This window comes from Pogona vitticeps, chromosome 5 (genome assembly GCF_051106095.1).
Source record: "Pogona vitticeps strain Pit_001003342236 chromosome 5, PviZW2.1, whole genome shotgun sequence".
Lineage (NCBI taxonomy): Eukaryota > Metazoa > Chordata > Lepidosauria > Squamata > Agamidae > Pogona > Pogona vitticeps.
The window spans coordinates 31,268,803-31,287,411 of NC_135787.1; the positions used below are offsets into that span (position 1 = coordinate 31,268,803).

Sequence of the window (18,609 nt, forward strand, 5' to 3'; positions counted from 1 at the left end):
CCTTTCTGGGCAAATAAACATTTAAAAAAGTTTCTATTTGTGGTGTAAAATATATTTTGAAACTAGAGAATAAATATTCAGCAGTTAACTCATTTAAGTTGTGAAATTACTGTTTTTTGCTTTGTGGCCAGGAATGATTTGAAAACAAGATTTTCCTCATTTTCCTGTTAATAAGTTTACCCAGGTTACTCATGATTAAGGACCCAGCAGCAACCAAGGACACCTGCAGTGTGATGGGAGAACATTGAGGTGCAGGTTGGGGAGACAGACAGAAGGGAGGAAATACCTCATTTTCCCTGCCTTTCTCCTCAGCCAGGGCTTTGCTGCCTTGTGTGGACAGAGTCCATAGAGTCAACATAGCCACCTTCCCTGTCTTTTCTCTCAGACAAAATTCAGGGGGTGACTTCCTACTCTTTGTTTGTTTGTTTACAAAGTGGCACACTGAGATGGCAGTGCATCAACCTGGCATGTTTTAACAGTTTCACTGTGTTGGTTATGAAAATACTAAAAATAAAAGAAGATGAAAATAGAGGAGGGGTTTCCCTACCCTCTGTTACAATGCCTCAACCCACCTAGTACTTCTCAGGGTTGTCTCCTCAGTTACCATCCCCCTCAGTGTCATTTTGAAGGCTAAACAAACTATTTTGCATCTCAGTGAATAATGCCAAATAGATTGCATGCCCTAGTCCTGAGTCAGAACAGCTCTTAAAGGCAAAGGATGGATCATTTTAAGTAGAAACACAAGTGAATGAGTTCTTTTCTTTCATGTCAAAAAATGCCATCGGGGTTCCATATACCATAATTATATGCTAGAGTGGACAGGCTCCATATGACTCTAAATTCCAGCAATGCATTACCTGCTTTTTTTTGTTGCAGTAATGTTTCGCTGGATTGGTTGGTTAGCTAAAGTGGCACAGTTATATATTCTCTAGTTGAATAGATATAATCGGGTGGCACAGTTATGTATTCTCTAGTTGAATAGATATAATAGGGTGTAAGTTAATTTCATGATGAATTGTTAGTTAGTCAGCTAAATTGTTGAATTGTTTCAATTAACACCTAAATACAGTGGTGCCTCGCACAACGGGCGCCTCGTAGAGCGATGAATTCGCTTTACGAGGCCGTTTTTGCGATCGCAAAACAATGCCCGTATAGGCTGTGATTCACAGAGCGAAGGTCGGTAAGCTGCTCGCTTACCGACCTTCGCTTTGCGACCTGCCGATCAGCTGTCCGGCGGGTCCAAAATGGCCGCCGGAACAGCCGAAAGGGGCCATGGCGCAGCGTTTTCGCGCCCTTGGTAAGCAAGGGGAGCGCGCGAAAACACTGCGGAAGCCCCGAAATGGCTGCGCGCAACCATTTCGGGGCTTCCGGCAGCGTTTTCGCGCGCTCCCCTTGCTTACCAAGGGCGCGAAAACGCTGCGCCCCGGCCCCTTTCGGCTGTTCCGGCGGCCATTTTGGACCCGCCGGACAGCTGATGGCAGCCATTTTGGCACCCTCGTTGTACGAGGGGAGGGCGCGAAAATGGCTGCCGGCCCCTGGGAAACATCACAGAACGGTGAGTATTCTATGGCATTGGAACGCATTAAACACTGTTTAATGCGTTCCAATGCCTTTTGGTGTTCCGTAGTGCGATGTTTCCCACAGCGAAGGTTAATCCGGAACGGATTAACCTCGCTGTGCGTGGCACCACTGTAGTAGTTTGTGGAAGCCAGTTTAAAGATGATATAAAGCAACATGTGGTTTAAATCAATATCTTTTCAAATGGGTATTTTGTAAATTAGTGATAGACATCCATTAAACAAAGCAAATACACAAAGTGGAGACTTTAAATAAAATATTTTAAATAGTAGGACAAATAACATATTTTAAGTGTTTAGTGTTTTTCAATGTCTTCTGTGAGCAGCAGACTGCACCAGGTTCATCATGTATTGTAAAAATGTTTTATAGCTTTCACCTCGATATGATTCACACGGAGGACATTCATTGTCCTTTGTTGCATCTCCTGCAGCTCCTTTCTGCAATGAAAAATTTACAAAACTTGTAATTATTAGTCTAATTTAAAATTACTTATCAGTTCTAAAGATGGAAGAGGATTATGTCATAATCTAAGACTTACTCTAAATAGGTAACATAAGAATACAAAAAAGATTTTATAATCTGGTGACAGCATGTCAATCTCCCCCAGTAGCCTGCATAACAATATGTGCATTTTATCTCCTAGCTTAATGAAGGCTTCTATAAATAATTGAAAGCACTGAGAGTGGTCAATCGACTAGATAGGCGGGATATAAATTAAATAAATAAATAAATAAATTATGGAAGAGTCTTATATGTTTTTGTGGATTCTTGATCTTGGAATCTTAAAAAAAATCAGATCAGTCACTTCAGGCTGAAAGTGCAACCACGCAGCAGGAAACATGCAAGTAGATGTGCTGTGAAGTTGCACCCAAAATATTGGATTTCCCCCTTTTAATTCACTTCAGTCATCCATAGTGGAGTCAGCTGAGAGGGGAGGAAATCAACCTGTTTCACAGCTTGTTAACTGTTTGAATCCTCCCATCACCTCGTTCCTGGAGCTGCTTGTTTTCCTCTTCCCTTCCCTTCCTCTTTTCTTTTAAGGCTTGCTATCTTAGTGCTAAAGCTAAATGACTGAAGAGGAAAAAAGGTCAAGGAAGTGGAAGAGTGGCAGAAGGAAGTTTTCAGTTAGCCTTATTTTCAGTTTTTGAAGGTAGCTCTGCTCTGGCCATCCAGATTTGTAATAGAGCAGAGCTACCTTAAAACTTACTTTTTTTCTCTCTGACAATTCCTTGTTATTCCCCCTCCCTTCATTGCCTTAGTGCTAACTTAGCAAGCCTTCAAAAGAAAAAGAAAGAAAGAAACTGAATGGGAAGGAAAGATGAGAGCAGACACAGGCACCAGGTGTGGGGAGGATTGGAATATCACCTACTTTCACAATTATCCTTCCTTTCTAATTGCTGCTGTAGCTAACTAGAATGGCTTCAAACAGAATGGCTACAAACCTTTACACATCGATTTAAATGATCACACTTTCTGAACCAATGCAAATGCATTCAGTTCCAAAAAAGTAGGAGCTCCAGTGCTGGAGGAAAAAGTTATGGATTAGGGAGGAAAGCTCGGTTGATTCACATTTACTTTAATGTCATGTAGTCAATGAAAAATAATGTGAATCTAACCACTCCAATCTCAAAAGTATTTTCCCCATTATATATCAATGTAGCGGCACCAGGCACTTCTGTCCCTACCTTCCTGCATGTTTAGTGGGCTAACAAGAGCTACCATGACTTGTCCTAGGCCTTCAACCCCACTATAAAGTGCCAGACCAGTGAGTAAAGGGGATGGAAGGAGGGCTTCTAGAAGGAAACAGGATGTCTATTGCACCAAGTCAACAGCATAAGAGCAGGTTTAGCATAGTGACATCTAAGCAATATGAGTGGAATAATCTGTAGTTCCCTTTTTAAATTTCATTTTGCAGTTTTGCTGGGAAAACATTTTTACATGAACTCGTATTATATCCAGTAGGATGTTGTATCATTGATAGTAGTTCAAGTTGTAAAACAGTAACTTGAAGTGTGGCATGTTACTATTAGCATAAATTGCTACTATCCCAGAGGATTCAATATAATTATTTTCTGAATGAAGCCTAGTTGAAATATTCTATTTCACTGGTTGAATTGTCTCGAGTGGTATTCCAGTAACAAGGTGGAAATATAGATTAAATCATGGAAGCAGGTTATCAGGTTAAATGGATTCCTGTTTCACTGTGCTACTTGTTAGCATATGACAATTAATTCTGCATGTCTTAGCTTTTTTTAAAAAAAAATTAACCCTTTTCAGGTTGCTTACCCAACAAGCCTTGACATTTCTCTGGATATTTTGTATAGTATTAGTAATGTTTCTGTTGTCTTCATGTTCTTCTTGAATAATAATAATTTCCTTTGTGAAGCATTCCATGGCTGGCTTTGCACATTTCTCCTTAAACAAGAAGAATAATCTAGTGTTATATAGTACAGAAGCAGATGCAGTAACTGATTTGCACAGTAATAATAGCTATGTGCCATCAAGTTGATTCCGACTCGTGGTTATCTTCCCAGGTTTAATATGTGCAAATCAAGCACTCAGACATCCTTCTGGTGGCATTCTGAGTGCATCCAAGATCACATGGCATGTCACCCATCAGCCACACACATAAATCACTGGGTTAGATTACTACCAAGGTGGAACTTGAGAGACACATCTGCTACAGAAAACTATCAGATCAGAACTGAAAGTTATAGTGCTTGTGTATTCCCTGTTACACTTAAAATCTAAAGCAAGACCTAGCAACTGTTTTTAACTAGAAATATTCAACTGCATAAATAATCTACAGCAATTGAAGTCGCCTGCCTCCATAAAGTATCAACAACACAAGATTAGTTTTAATGCACAGGCTATGAGGCAACTGACACACTGGGATGTTGCTGTTTTACACATAAAGTCAGAAATAAGCCCTAAAACTGCCACAGTGATAGAAAATACATCTGTATTTAAAACATTTATCATAAATGGTCCTGTACTTATTCACTGATCTGTCACTCAGGATTCTGAAACACTCATTGTCATCATGTGCTAGCTGACAGCATTCACCAAAAGTAGAAACAGGATTTTCAAACTGGCACCTATTCACTGAATTCAAGCTGTGGTTATTGATCTTATCTGTTAGAAGTCTTTTGTTTTTCGTGTAATCTACATAATCTTGCAAAGTCCTGCACAGCCACATGTTTTCCTTTGTGCCATCCTTTTATATCATGCATTGTATCAAATCTTGAAAGCAAGACAGTAGAGAGGGGAGAGAAGTCCTTACAATGTAGTTTTGGAAAATCAAAAAGGACAAGGTGATAATGCACTACCCTTACCCTGTTTCCCTGAAAATAAGACAGAGTCTTATATTAATTTTTGCTCCAAAAATGCATTAGGGCTTATTTTCAGGGGATGTTTTATTCTATTTAATGTACCACAATCTACGTTTATTCAAATACAGTCATGTCATCTTATTCTGGTTGCTGCACAATGGTGGAAAGTGAGGTTTCATTTAACTGGGGCTTATTTTGGGGGTAGGGCTTATATTACGAGCATCCTGAAAAATAGTACTAGGGCTTATTTTCAGGTTAGGTCTTATTTTAGGGGAAACGGTAGTAGAAGGGCTGGTTGGGAATAGTCTTCAGATGGAAAAGCAGCAAAAATGTGGGGACATTACTTTTAAGGAAAGCAGTTTTTTGATAAATGCATTTAGATCTTTTTCTAGCCATTGAGAAAACAGTGCATATATTTGTGTATTTATAATATTGACATTTCAATGTATATGGAAATACAGCCAAGTCAAAGTGAAGCATATCGTTGTTACATTGTTGAAGTTGGAAAACTTATGTGAACACCTAACTTTACTATTAGTGAAATGTTAAAACACTGAAAATTTCACTGACTTTGGCCTCAAAGGTACATAACTAGTCATGACATAAGAATAACATCTCTTTCTACTTACCCAAGCATTCTTTGGTGTATATAATTTACCTTCATTGTCCTGTTTTTAAAAAAGTAAAATAGATACTGTTGTTTTGTTGAACATATAACAAAATCAATGGACAAGAAAAACAAATTATCCACTTACTGGCAATATAGTTCTGAGCATGTTGATGTCAAGCAGTATTGCTTGTAGGCAGCTCTGGCTGGTCACAGGTGTTCCTCCTGCTGTAGCTAAGATTAGTGCTATAAAACAGAGGCTTACTACTTTGTGCATGGTGACAAAAGTTCGAGTCTGTTTCCTTAACTTTTAAACTAGTTGGCGTGTATATATATATACTTTTTTTTCAAAAAATAAAAAAATGAAAAGGAAGCCGTGGCATGGCAAAGTTTTAACACCTTGTTCATATTCTGAGGGTTTTTTCCCCTTCCATTGATGACATTTTGGAATTTCTTTTTCAAAGGGATGTAGATAAAAGGCATTTTGGTTGCAGAAGCCTAAGCAGAGTTTTGGCATTCACTGTGTAAACTTTTTCCTCCGAAACATTTTCCCCACTTTGGTCAAGCTGATGCATCCACGTGTTAATCACTGTGGGTGGGTGTAGGTGGGGGAGGGGCCTCACTGAGCTTTGTACTTTCATTTGTGTACTACTGCCTGGTGCATTAACTTTCATTCCACAGAGATTTTTAATTAAGGATTTAATAGACTGAAGTTGAAAGTCTTGAGTCTAAATGTATGTGGAGTTTTTTGTTTGTTTAATTCAAAAACTTGGAGCATAATAACAGGAAGCAACATAACTTCCTATGCAAATATGTGTTTTTCCCCCTTTCATCTATAACTTCCACAGATAGTGAATTGATTTGAAATGCATGGTGCAGAGATGAGGGCTTTGCAATACTCCGCGTCTCTCCTTCTTTCTTTGAGTTATTGGTGGGAACAAAATGCAAGTTAAAGAAAAGAGCAAAACCAGACCTTCAACAAGCAGAGTGGCAAGTGCAGATTTCTGGATTGGTGCCCCCAGTGCACAGGCAAATTGTGTCACTGCTTGCAAGGCATCACACATTCCTAAAACAGGTTATATATGCATTTGTGTGTTTGCAATAAGTGCGTCATTTTCAGAGTGTCAATACTTCTTTATTTAAGTAAACAAAATGTTTTAACAACTACCAGAGGCAGTAAATAACCTGTACCTGCCTCAGTTCACTAGGACAACTAGATATGGGGTCTTGGTTCCTTTCAGATGCCTCCTCTCTTGAGACCTCAGCCACTGATTTTTAATTTATATATGTATTGTAAATCATACCTGAATAGTTATTGATCTTGCAGTTGCTGTTACCTTTCGGGGGTTTGTACAGTTCCAGTGGGATGCTGGTTGGTATGCACAAGAATAAAAACATTAGTGGGCATCATCCTAGGAAGAAATGATGGAACCATTTGGAGCCTATAGCCCTCTATATAGGTTCTTCTCCACATTTGGATAGCCAGGCCAGGTGACCCTACTTGGTTATATTAGTCCTGAAAATTGCATATTCTCCAGTTTGACAGAATAAGGAGTTGAGTTAATATGCATAATTGAGACCTGTGAAAGGGGAGTTGAGTGGGCTAGATGTAATAAAACTTTGCCTTCATGCTTGGTGCAGCACCAGTGCTGAGCAAAGGGTGGGATCAGAGAAGCTGCAGTAATCCCTAATAACTGTTGCCATTCTCACCAGGAAACAAGTACTTCTGAAAGTTAGATGTGAGGGTTTGTATTTAGCACTGGATCAGAAAGACAGAACAGGGATTTTGTGGGTGTATGTCTCACTCACTATATAACAGCTGCTCTGGCTGACCTGTTGTTAATGTGCTGTCAAGTCATAACCAACTTATAGTGACCCTAACGGTCTTCTAAGGTGAGATATTTAAGGATTGATTTTACCAGTTCCACTCCCCAGTGAGTTTCAGTGGCTGAGGGGGGATTCAAACCCTGGTCGCCAGAGTCTTAGTCCAACATTCTGTCCACAATACCACAATGGGTATATCCAGTACATCACACTACCAGGCTGATCTGTCAGAGGTTATATATGATGTGATGTTGGAGAATCCAGGGACAGTGACCCTAGGAATTCCAACATTCATGCTGTTATTTTCTTGGTTGTAGGTGGCTCAATACATCATGGCCATTGTGTCAAATTACCAGACTCTCTCAGAGTAGCACCCAGTGCATGTTTCAGGTAATACTTTTGATGGATGAATCACTTCCTGATGTAGTTTGGTGTGGTTGTGGCTTTTTTCTGTCTCTTTCAAAGAGGCAGTGGTGCACCCCTTCTAGAGGTTTTGGATCCTTTTTACCGTTACTGTTGCCCTGTTGCTATTCCTGTGCAAGGTGATGGAGACAGTGGAATTCACATTGCTCACTTGTTCTTGTATGAAGTGGATTCTATGGATAAATTCTGATATGGCCTCTGACCAAGTGTGCCAAAGCACCCACAAAACATACAGAATCCAGTATGAGCATGAGATAAAGTCCTTATTTAATACCAATCAACCCTCTATTCCCAAAATAACTAATCTGTTGTGAATTTTTTACTGTAGATGTTGCAGAAAGTAAAAGAGAGGTAAAGTTCAGGTAGCTTCAAAAACTTATTTCCAAAAGTTTAATACAGGCAGTCAAAAATTTGCAAATCAAATACATATTCAGAACATTTAGAGGCAAGGGCAATTCCAGGACAGGTCCCACAGAAAATAGAAAAGCCAACTACCCTAAACTACTTACATGAGGTAGCCATTCCAGAGCAGAGTTCAGAAAGTAAATCAAGTAGCAAGATAGCAGGTAAGTATGTCTTCACTCTTCCTCAGAGAAGGTAGGTTAAACTAAGCCTATTCCCATTTCATGTTTATACCCATCATCCACCTTTCAAGTGTAAGACACCAATTGGGTTCCATTTCACCCCCAAATCTTCCAGGGGCAAAAAAGTAACTCCTTCCCAAAACAAGTTTGCTCTCACGCCCTCCCTGCTAACCAGTTCTCTCTTAGGGCTCAGTTCCACTGACAATAAAAACCACTGGGGTATTGGGTGCTGCTAATAAAAAAATAAAATTTGACGTGCACCCACGAAGTAGTTTGCCAGGGGAGTGTGTTTTTCTGCTTCTCCACAAGAGGTCCATTTGTTTTGAGACGAGTATAGATCAGTTAATTGGAATCGATTCTGCATATGTTAATGCTCCTATCTTTTTTTTACCAAATAGCAGGAATTTAAAAAAAACACTGCAGTCTGCTTGCTGAAAAAGTGAGCACTGCTCACTTCCACCCCGGGGGGTGGAAGACGACTGGGAAAGGTCAAAACCGCCACCTTCCCTTCCCAGCCATCTTCCACCCACCTCCACGGGCCTAGCAGACCAAAATCACCACACACACACCCTGTAGACCTCCAGGAGCTTACCTGGCCTTTCTCCGCAGCGTTTTCCTAACTGTTGGGGTCAAAGAACTACCAAGAAGCAGCCTCTTTCACCACCTACAGTTAGAATTTAAATTGCACCCTTTTTAAAAACCATATTAACTCCATAAGAAGCACACACCTCCCCCCCCCCACTTTTTTGGAGGAAAAAGTGCATCTTATAGAGCAAAAAATACGGTATATTTGGTATACTTCCACAGGTTTTCATAGATGTGCATTTCCCCCTTAACTCTCCTCTTAGATTGGCTTTCATATTCTTCTGTATGGTGTAGATTTCCTCTGTTCCATTGCCATTTATAAAATCAAGAAGAATAGAGTAGCTTTGCAGTAGATGCAGATGCTGAATCTTTACCTGTATTTCAACCCCTATTAACTCTGATAAGGATTCCATTTAAGTCATGCTCATAACATGAGGCCCCTTCATCAATTGCTAACTTGTTGTGGTGAAGGGGCTTGAGTAATTCAGAGAAGCAATGGGCTATGCCATGCAGGGACACCCAAGATGGACAGGTCATTAACTGCAGAGCTAATGAAGTGGTTGGGCCAAAGCCGAAAGGATGCTCAGCTGCGAACGCACCTGGAAATGAAAGGAAAGTTCAATGCTGCAAAGAAAAACAATGAACGGGAACCTGGAATGTAAGATCCATGAACCTTGGTAAGCTGGATGTGGTCAAATGGGAAATGGCAAGAATAAACATTGACATCCTGGGCATCAGTGAACTAAAATGGAGGGGAATGGGCAAATTGAATTTGGACGATTATCGTATCTACTACTGTGGGCAAGAACCCTGTAGAAGAAATGGAGTAGCCCTCATAGTGAACAAAAGAGTAGGAAAAGCTGTACTGAGATACAATCTCAAGAATGATTTCAATACGAATCCAAGGCAGATCATTCAACATCACAATGTTGCCTTAGATATTTTCTCGGGAAAAAATCAAGTTATATATAACCTTTTTTGGTTTTGTTTCAGGATAACAGTACCACTTTTACTATGGAGGAAACTCCCTTTTCTAAGGTTATAGGTAAATGAATCATAGCTTTTGCCTAAGATACTTTTTAGTCACCTTAAGCTTACTATGGAAGGACCTGGAGAAAAAAGGTTTACTAGCAACTGAAAAGATATCTACTTTGAATAAAGGACTAGCATGCTTATTAGATGAAAACTACTTTTATAATCTTATTCCACTATTGGTATGAATTCTAGTAAAATACATTTGCTCAGTTCTCGGTTGTAGTCCAGGGATAGCATCCTGAACACTTGCATGTTTTATTTATTTAAGACGTTTTACCCCACCTTTCTCCTTAAAAAGGACCCAAGGAGGCTGACATCATTAAAAGACATTTAAAGCTAAAAACAGTAAATATACACATGCTAAAAATAATCAAGCAGATACCACACTAAAAACAGTAAACAAAAGCAATGCCAAAAACTCATTTGAAGCAGTGAAGCACAACAATCTTTAAACACGCCTCTCAGGCAGCCAGTCACTAAGGGAAAGCTTGCCTGAAGAGAAAGGTCTTCACCTGCTTGCCAAAGGACAGCAGAGATGCAGCTAGCCTGACCTGTGGGAGGAAGTTTCAAAGTCTGGGAGCAGCAACAGAGAAGGCTTTCTCCCATGTTCCCACCAAATGCACCTAACAAACCTATTCAAATCAGGGGGAAGTGAAACCAATGTGGAAGATATAGCAGGAGTCTCCTTACCAACTCTCCTCAGACTGAAGAAGCTACTTGGATGAGTAGTGAAAGGTTTCAATCAAGAAGAAAGACTTGTGTTGCATGATTTCGGTACAGTTTAGTTGTAGTTTACTATTTGATGCTTTTGTAGTACCTCGGGGCCGGTACATGTAAAGCAGATTGCTGTATCTTAGACAGGACTGCACCATGACCTGCCTGTCTTGGGTGTCCCTGCACGGCATAGCCCATAGCTTCTCTGAGTTACTCAAGCCCCTTCGCCATGACAAGGCAGCAATCCATGAAGGGGAGACAGGAAGTTAGTAGTGCATAAATGTCAATGGCCAGGCTGTTCTTTCTTTGATAGTCTTAATTATCACAAAATAGAATCTCACATATGGAATTTCCTCAAAGGCTTTGCTAAATAAATTCATTTTTATTACTTTTTATTTTTATTATTACTACTTTTTTATTATCTTTTTGCATATTCTGTAGTTACTCTGTTCACATATGAAAAGTCGACTGTGTCAGAAGGACTGGGCCTTTACTGATCAAGGAGCACAGAGTGAAGCACAGCCTCCAACAGCTGCTTCCCAGACCAACAGTTTTCTGTCCCATTCTCTGCCTTTTCTGACAGGACAAAGGTTTAGAAAAAGGTGTGGGACCTCTTAAGAAGACCTTTTAGCCGCAGTTTGCCTTTCACTGATATACTCAGGTACCTCCTTCACAGAAATCCGGCCACATCTACAGATTTCCTTAATTAATCTCATAGTGACTTTGTGAGGTACAATTGATGGAAACACATCACTCAAAGAGTCTTGTGACTAAGGAAGCAACAGAAGGAAGGATTTCAGTAAGGATAGAAGTCCTATCCACTATACTGTATTGTTGTGTTCAACAGTAAAGAAATGATTGGATAAAACAACAGCTCCCTATGGGTCCTAAGGGGTTTTTTGGACTATACCTTCCGGAATCTCTCTCACCATTGGGCTTTTTAACTCTGTTCTTGAACTCCTTCAAATCCAAACACCCAAGCTTGGGAATAAACAGGACTGAATGGTCATAGAATTTTTTTTTTAAGCTTTGGGTTAGTAAATTTCATTTTCTAAAGAAATGCAGGTGAATGTTTGAAACATACCTGTTTTTCCTGTTCTCAATAATAATTCTATAAATAATCAGAACACCTTCTTGTGGCTTACCAGTATTTTATCTTTAGTGCCGTTTATGATACATAAGCAAGATGGAACATGGGGATTCCCCAGAACAGTATTTTTCTGATAGTGGCAGCTAAGGGAGTTTCCTCGTACTCTCTCACGGTTGTGCTGTTAACTTCTCTTTGAGACAAAGTTACCTTCCAGAAGCTTAGTCAAATCGGAAATTGGAGAATTATATTTAAATAAACTTCTAATGATATCTTAAGTATGTGGGCAGACTTCCTTTTATGTGTTTGGGTGTATTGAATCCAAAGGTACTGCATGCCATCTAAAGTTCAATACCTTTTCCCTTGAAATCGCTGATGAACAAAATGGCAGCACATTAGCACTGAATTAAATATAAAAGCAGTCGCTAGAATGGTAAAAATGAATTCGTACTTTATGAATTCATACCTCGCCTCTGGAATAACCTACCCCCTGATATTCGCGCGGCTCCCTCGCTGGGTATTTTTAAAAATCAACTAAAAACACTGATGTTTCGGCAGGCCTTCCCTCAGCCAATTCCTGATTTCGCCTCTCTTTCCTCTTCCTAGTGTCTGTCCCATCTTGTCGAAAGTCTTTCCCCTTACATAAAATTGTTTTTAATTACATTGTTGTATTTTTGTTGTAAGCTGCCTAGAGTGGTCTTAATCGACTAGATAGGCGGGATATAAATAAATAAATAAATAAATAAATAAATAAATAAATAAATAAATAAATAATTGCAAAGGGAATTATGTTTGAAGAAACAATCAGATTAGCGTAGGAAACAATATAGTAAAATTTGCAATATCCCACTTAATACAAAACATAATTTTTTAAATCCTTACCCACAGTATCTCGGCTGGCCTTACAAAGTGAAAGGGATGACCACAACTTTCCTGTGAAATGTTGTGGGTTTTGAGGCTTCTTCTCTGGAGAAGGGAAGGTATGCTTCAACCACATAGGATGTGACTTGTTAAAGTTTCAAGTTAATGACAATCACAGCACCTAAATTCGAATTATAGGCAGTGTATGCAGAAATAAATAAGCAGCTATGGCTAGTGTACAACCCATAATAAGCTTTGTGATTTCCAAATCTGCAATATAGTGGCTTCTGCTGCATATCAAATGGTTGAAATTCTGTTGCTTTCTATAGTAAATTGCACCAAAGTAGCTCCACTGAATCACTTTGGATTTGGTAAGTCAAATCCTCTGAAAGGGATTATAGTGGTGACTAGACATGGAGAAGAATAAAAAACAGATTGCAATATTCATGAGAAATGGCTGATCCATTAAATATTTGTCCCTTCATATTCGTCAGTTCCAAAGACCCTTCCTTCCCTCTCTTCTTATGGCTTTCCCCCCCTGTCTAACCCCCCCCACGAATCATGAATAAATTTGTGCTTCGTCAGTTCTTGGAGTGGAGCTTTGTGATTCGTCAACTTTGACAGATCACGAAGCAGGATGACTCACCAAAATGGTGAGTTGTCCTCATCTCTAGTGGTGACAATATGCAAGAAACATAATGTCACATAATTTCAAGCATTATGCCAGAAATTCAGAATAGAAGAGTGAAGTGGTTACTATGATATGTGTTTACTGGACAAAAAACAATTTTTAAAAAGCTCTTTAAAAAGACAAAAATATTGTGGCACCTGAAGAATTAACTCCTATATTTTAATGTGAGCTTTCATGGATAAAATCCACTTTCTTAGCTATAAGAGTGCAACTAAGAGTGAGTGCCTTTCATTGTATTTTTTGAAGAAATAGCTACGTAAGTCTGGACAAGCATATCAAACAGAAAATGAGACAAAAACACATTGTTATATCTATAAGTATAACCCAGGAAGACTGCAATGTCTTAAAATTAAATAATTGAAATAGTAACGGGTTTATTTAGTGCAGAGGAAAAGTACATATATCTGAACTACTCTTGCAAGTTATACACGGGCTGCCTTTGAGAACTGGAAACCCAAAGTGATACAGAATATGACAGTGACTGAAACAAAGGACAAAACTATGTTATACTGTAGATAAGCAAACATTAGAATAGTAAATTCCTAAATTGCTGAAAGCATGTGATTATCACAGCAAAAGCTTATCTTATGTTGTTTTCAAATTGGCTCGTTTTGTTTAGTAATTAGCTTTTGGAAACTGAATCAGGCTTACAGAATGTCTGATCTCTCAGACATAAATGTCTGCCTTAATCATGTGATTTCAACTCTAAAGAATTTGTAATTCGGTTTCAAGTGTGAGAAACATGCAACTCTCTTCCAAAACAGCTTCACTGCCTCCCAGTTGGTTTCCATGTTTAAAGTATTGATTATGGTCTTTAAAGCTGTACACAATGTGCAATCAGGATGCTGAAAGGTTAATTTCTTCTATCTACATCCTTCTGTGTTGTAAGATTATAAATGTAAGGCCTCCTATGTGCTCTACCAATGTCCGAAGTGAATTGGTTGAGACTATTGAGTGGGTCTTTTTTTCTGTTGCCTAACGATCTGATCACATGGGAAAATATATTGCAATTTGGGCTGCTTGTGGAGTGGCCTGGCTCAATCTTTCCCAGCGTTCACACAGCATATGGAAAGATGCACACAGCCTGACCCTGATGCATCCCCAAGCTGGACCTTTTTGGACCAGCTGTAGGGGTTCTACTTTTTGTGTCTGGGCTGGTGCAATTCCCTGGCATTCAGAAGGGTCATTCTAAGGGACAGCGCTCCCATTAAACCAATCCTTTCTGGTACAATGAGGCATGCGCCTTTGCTGCCATCTGATTGCCCAGCTAAGATCCTTCGATCACATTTTGATTTTTTTTTTCTGCTGTCATTACTTGTTTTAAAAGAGCAGTGTAAGTTCTGCAGGAAGTCTGATGTATGTAGTCATGCATATTTCATCTTTAACGTGTTCATCTTAAAGAAGTGAAAGCTGAACAAAATACTTTCTGCTTGTGAACATAGGTCTCTGAAGGTGAGAAATATTTGTTATCCAAACACTATAGTTCATAGGAGCCCTAGAGAGCATACTCAGCATGAAACGTTATGGGGCTTGCCATCTTAACAACATGTGGAAGACTGCACATTCCTGGCTTGCTGTTACACTTGTCATAACTTATTAGAAGCACCCTCCGTTTCTAATAAGAGCATGGGATGGAGAATTTTCAGCAGATGACTTTTCCTTATTGTACTGGCTGAGAGAAATTGGCATTATTCTTTGCCTCCAGTGATTGGGGATAAATGCTGGCAATGCTGTTTAAGAAGTGAATGCTATCTTCAAGTGTGGCAGTAACACATTCAGGTATGACCTGGGCAGTAACAGCATGTCGGCTGATCCTTCCAGTCCAGAAGCACTACTGGATTGCTTCCAGCATAAAGGAAGGAGAACTCCCAGTTCTTCTGGTTGGTGAAAAGCAGGGTGAGGAGCTTCTGAAGGTCCAGGGGGACATTTTTGCCCATGTAGATTTTGGAGATCAACATACCCATCATAGAATCTTGACGTTGGAAGGGATCTATAAGGCCATCAAGTCAATTCCCCTGCTCAATGTAGGAATTCAGATCAAAGGATATCTGCCAGGAAGTTGTCTTAATTTTTCTTCAATGCCTCCAGTGTTGGAGCACTCCCCACCTCTTCAGTTAATTGGTTCCATTGCCATACCACTCTAAGAGTTAGGAAGTTGTTATTCAACCGAAATCTGGCTTCCTGTAACTTGAGCCCGTTGTGTGTCCTGCACTCTGGGATGATAGACAACAGATCCTGCTCCTCCTCTGTAGGACAGCTTGTCAAGAATATGAGAAGTGCTATCATATCTCCCCTCAATTTCAGTTGTTTTCAGCCCAGTTCTCAAACCTATCTAGATTATTTTGAATTTTTTTTTCTATTCAACATCCCTGTAGTTCCAGACACCCTTCTTTTCTTTTCCGAATCATAAATTGCATCCCCAACTTATAGCGATTTTCCATATCAACATATTTCCTCCTCCCACTTGTTTTAGGTCTTTAAAAGCCTTTCTTTAGGAACAGGAAATTACTGGCTTATCCTTGAGTTGAAGTGTTATCAGTAACATCTTGAAGTACTGTATGTTGATCTCCAACCACATAGATGGGAAAGCAGAAGTGCTGAAAGCCTGTAAGGAAGAAGGTAGCTTTATGTATCATCATTACCTTTTTTTTTCTTACTGAAACCTTTCTGATAAGATTTTAGACCCACAAAACCCGAAATAAACTAGGAAAATCCAGTACATAAAGCCACCTACTTGGCCTTAATATATACCTTTTAGTGTTATAAACTGATAAAAAGATTTGGCCTTTTAGGTCTACCTTACAGAATTATTTAACAATAAAGAATAATAATATACTATCAAGTCAATTCCAGCTTATGCTCACCCTGTTAGCGTTTGCTAGGTACAAAATACTCAGAAGTGGTTTATCATTTAATCCTCCACTATTTGCAGTGGTAGTTGTCAAATATTTTACAGTCATGCCCCCATTGTGACTTTTTAGATCATGTTCCCCACTTCTCCTATGTTATCATCCATACCACCATCACTTCCATTACCATCATCTTTGTAATCTCTCTTTTACCATAAGAAGAGTTCCCTTTTTTTGAAAACAGTCAATAATTTAAAATTAAGAACTATGTGAAAACATGTCTTAATTTAAAATAAGCAATTGGAAGGGCATAGTGAAGTCTTATTTATTTAATTTAATTTAATTTAATTTAATTTAATTTAATTTAATTTATTTATACCCCGCCTATCTAGTCATTGCAACCACTCTAGGCTTTATTACATGTAATCCTGTATTCCCACAAAACATTTTGAGTTCACTACCCAGTGTGGTCTTGGGAAGCCTGCCTTTGAATCTTTGCTCAGCCATGAAAGCTCACTGGGTCTGTGAAACTGGTAAAATTCTCCTTAAATATCTCACTTACTTTGAAAGCCCTATTTGGGTTGCTGTAAGTCTCCATTACCTTCTCACAAGTGTTATTTTTGGGAAACAACCACTAGAGAGCAGTACAGTGTTGCCTAAAATTTTTACAAGTACAGTGGTGCCTTGCTTAGCGATGTTAATCGGTGCAGCAAAAATCGCCGCTAACCGAAAACATCGCTAAGCGATTTTTAAAAGCCCATAGGAATGCATTGAAACCCCTTCAATGTGTTCCTATGGGAAAAAACTTACCTTTAAGTGAAAATCCTCCATACGGCGGCCATTTTCGCTGCCCGGTATGCAAGGAATCCGTCCCAAAACACAGCGGGCGGCCATGTTTTTTACCTGGTGGCCATTTTGGAACAGCTGATCAGCTGTTGGGAAAACATCGCTATGCGAAAATCGATAAGTGAAACAGCTTACCAATCATTGCAAAGCAATATTTTCCCATCTAAATCATCGCAATGCGATCGCTTTTGCGATCGCAAAAACCAAATCGCTATGCGATTTCGTCATTAACCGGGGTGCTCGTTAAGCGGGGCACCACTGTAGTTTTGTACATTAGTGCTTCTGAAATTAATTTGTGGACATTGGTGTTGACTAAATGCTCCTAATATAACTATGAGCTTGTTTACATTTAATGTTTATTGTGCAATATACAATGTTGTAAATGAAAGGGATTCAAAATCACGTGATAGCCATGTGATATTTGAATTACTGTTTGCTTTCTCAGCTGGGAGAGGGCCCTTTCCGCAATTAGGAAGAAGTCTGTTTACCATGACTTCACCTTCCAGATAACCTCACCTGGATGCCTGAGAATCTTCACAGATACATTCCCCAGGTTTACTTTCCATTAGAACCCCTCACTAGAGGCTTTTTTGGGCTTTTTTAAATATTTGAGAGTGCCTAGAGTGGTCGTATAGACCAGATGGGCGGGATACAAATCAATTAAATAAATATTTACAGATACCTAACCTGAGTGTAGTTAAAGACAGATAACTGAAACATACGAGGATTAAACTCCAGTATTCCATTGTTCTCCAGAAAGGAGCTATTTCTCAAAAAGTGTTTCTGAGAACATAACAACGAGCTTTCTTTAAACTGAACTATAAAAATTACAGATAACTCATTATTAGAAGAGGACATTTATTAAGTGCTGATGGTCTATGATTTTCATAATAGCAGTATCTCACACTCTGTAATTTACAAATTGACTTGCTTTGTTTTGTGATTGGTCTTCAGGGAAAAGGTATGTTCTTCCTCTGTAAGTCTGATTTTTCAGATGTAACAGATTGCCTCAAAACATAACAAGCTGGTATAAGGGTCTTAGGAAGTAATTGTCATAGACTGTGACATTGAATATCCACTATTGAGACACCTTCCAAACTGTCACTTTGTGCATGCGCCTCTGCAGTGGTGATAACGCCCCATAAGCTCAATTCTAATCTGCAACACTAAACCATGGAAAATGAGAAGGAGCAAAACAATTTTGGATATAGGGAGAGCAAAATGGCTATCATGCACAAACTCAAGTTTGATCTGGTCAGATTGAAGGACAGATAGTATTAATTGTCACAATCTTACAATAATTTGATGTTTTGGACCAGTTTTGTTTGTTTATTTTGCATTTTGCATAGTTAACTGTATTACCTGGTTAAAAAAAGAAGGCATTAATTTATTTCACTGTTGTTAATGGATGTCATATACACGTTTGTAGACTGCATTTATAGTTTAGTTTGCTTGTAAATGAAGGAAGAAGAATCAAACATTTGTGGATGTAATATAACCTATTGAATAGGGTTTTAGAATTATGTTATGTAACATATATTTTCAGAGAAAATTAGTTCGGAAAATAAATTGAGACACTTTGTAAGAAATATA

At 39.0% G+C, this 18,609-nt stretch overlaps 1 protein-coding gene across 3 annotated transcripts; it reads right to left on the bottom strand.

The window, feature by feature from the left end:
* Positions 1-1,821: 1,821 nt before the first annotated feature.
* Positions 1,822-17,232, bottom strand: LOC140707603 (interleukin-15). Of its 3 annotated transcripts, none has more exons than XM_073001681.2 (4): positions 5,666-17,232; positions 5,540-5,578; positions 3,865-3,990; positions 1,822-2,015 (listed from the first exon to the last, which is right to left on the bottom strand). In XM_073001681.2, the coding sequence occupies exons 1-4, from the start codon at positions 5,792-5,794 to the stop codon at positions 1,884-1,886; spliced, it is 426 nt and encodes a 141-aa protein (XP_072857782.2). In that variant the 5' UTR covers positions 5,795-17,232; the 3' UTR covers positions 1,822-1,883. The 3 variants fall into 3 exon arrangements, with proteins under 3 accessions (XP_072857782.2, XP_072857781.2, XP_072857783.2); XM_073001680.2 differs by having other exon boundaries at positions 3,865-3,993; XM_073001682.2 differs by lacking the exon at positions 5,540-5,578 and having other exon boundaries at positions 3,865-3,993.
* Positions 17,233-18,609: the final 1,377 nt, after the last annotated feature.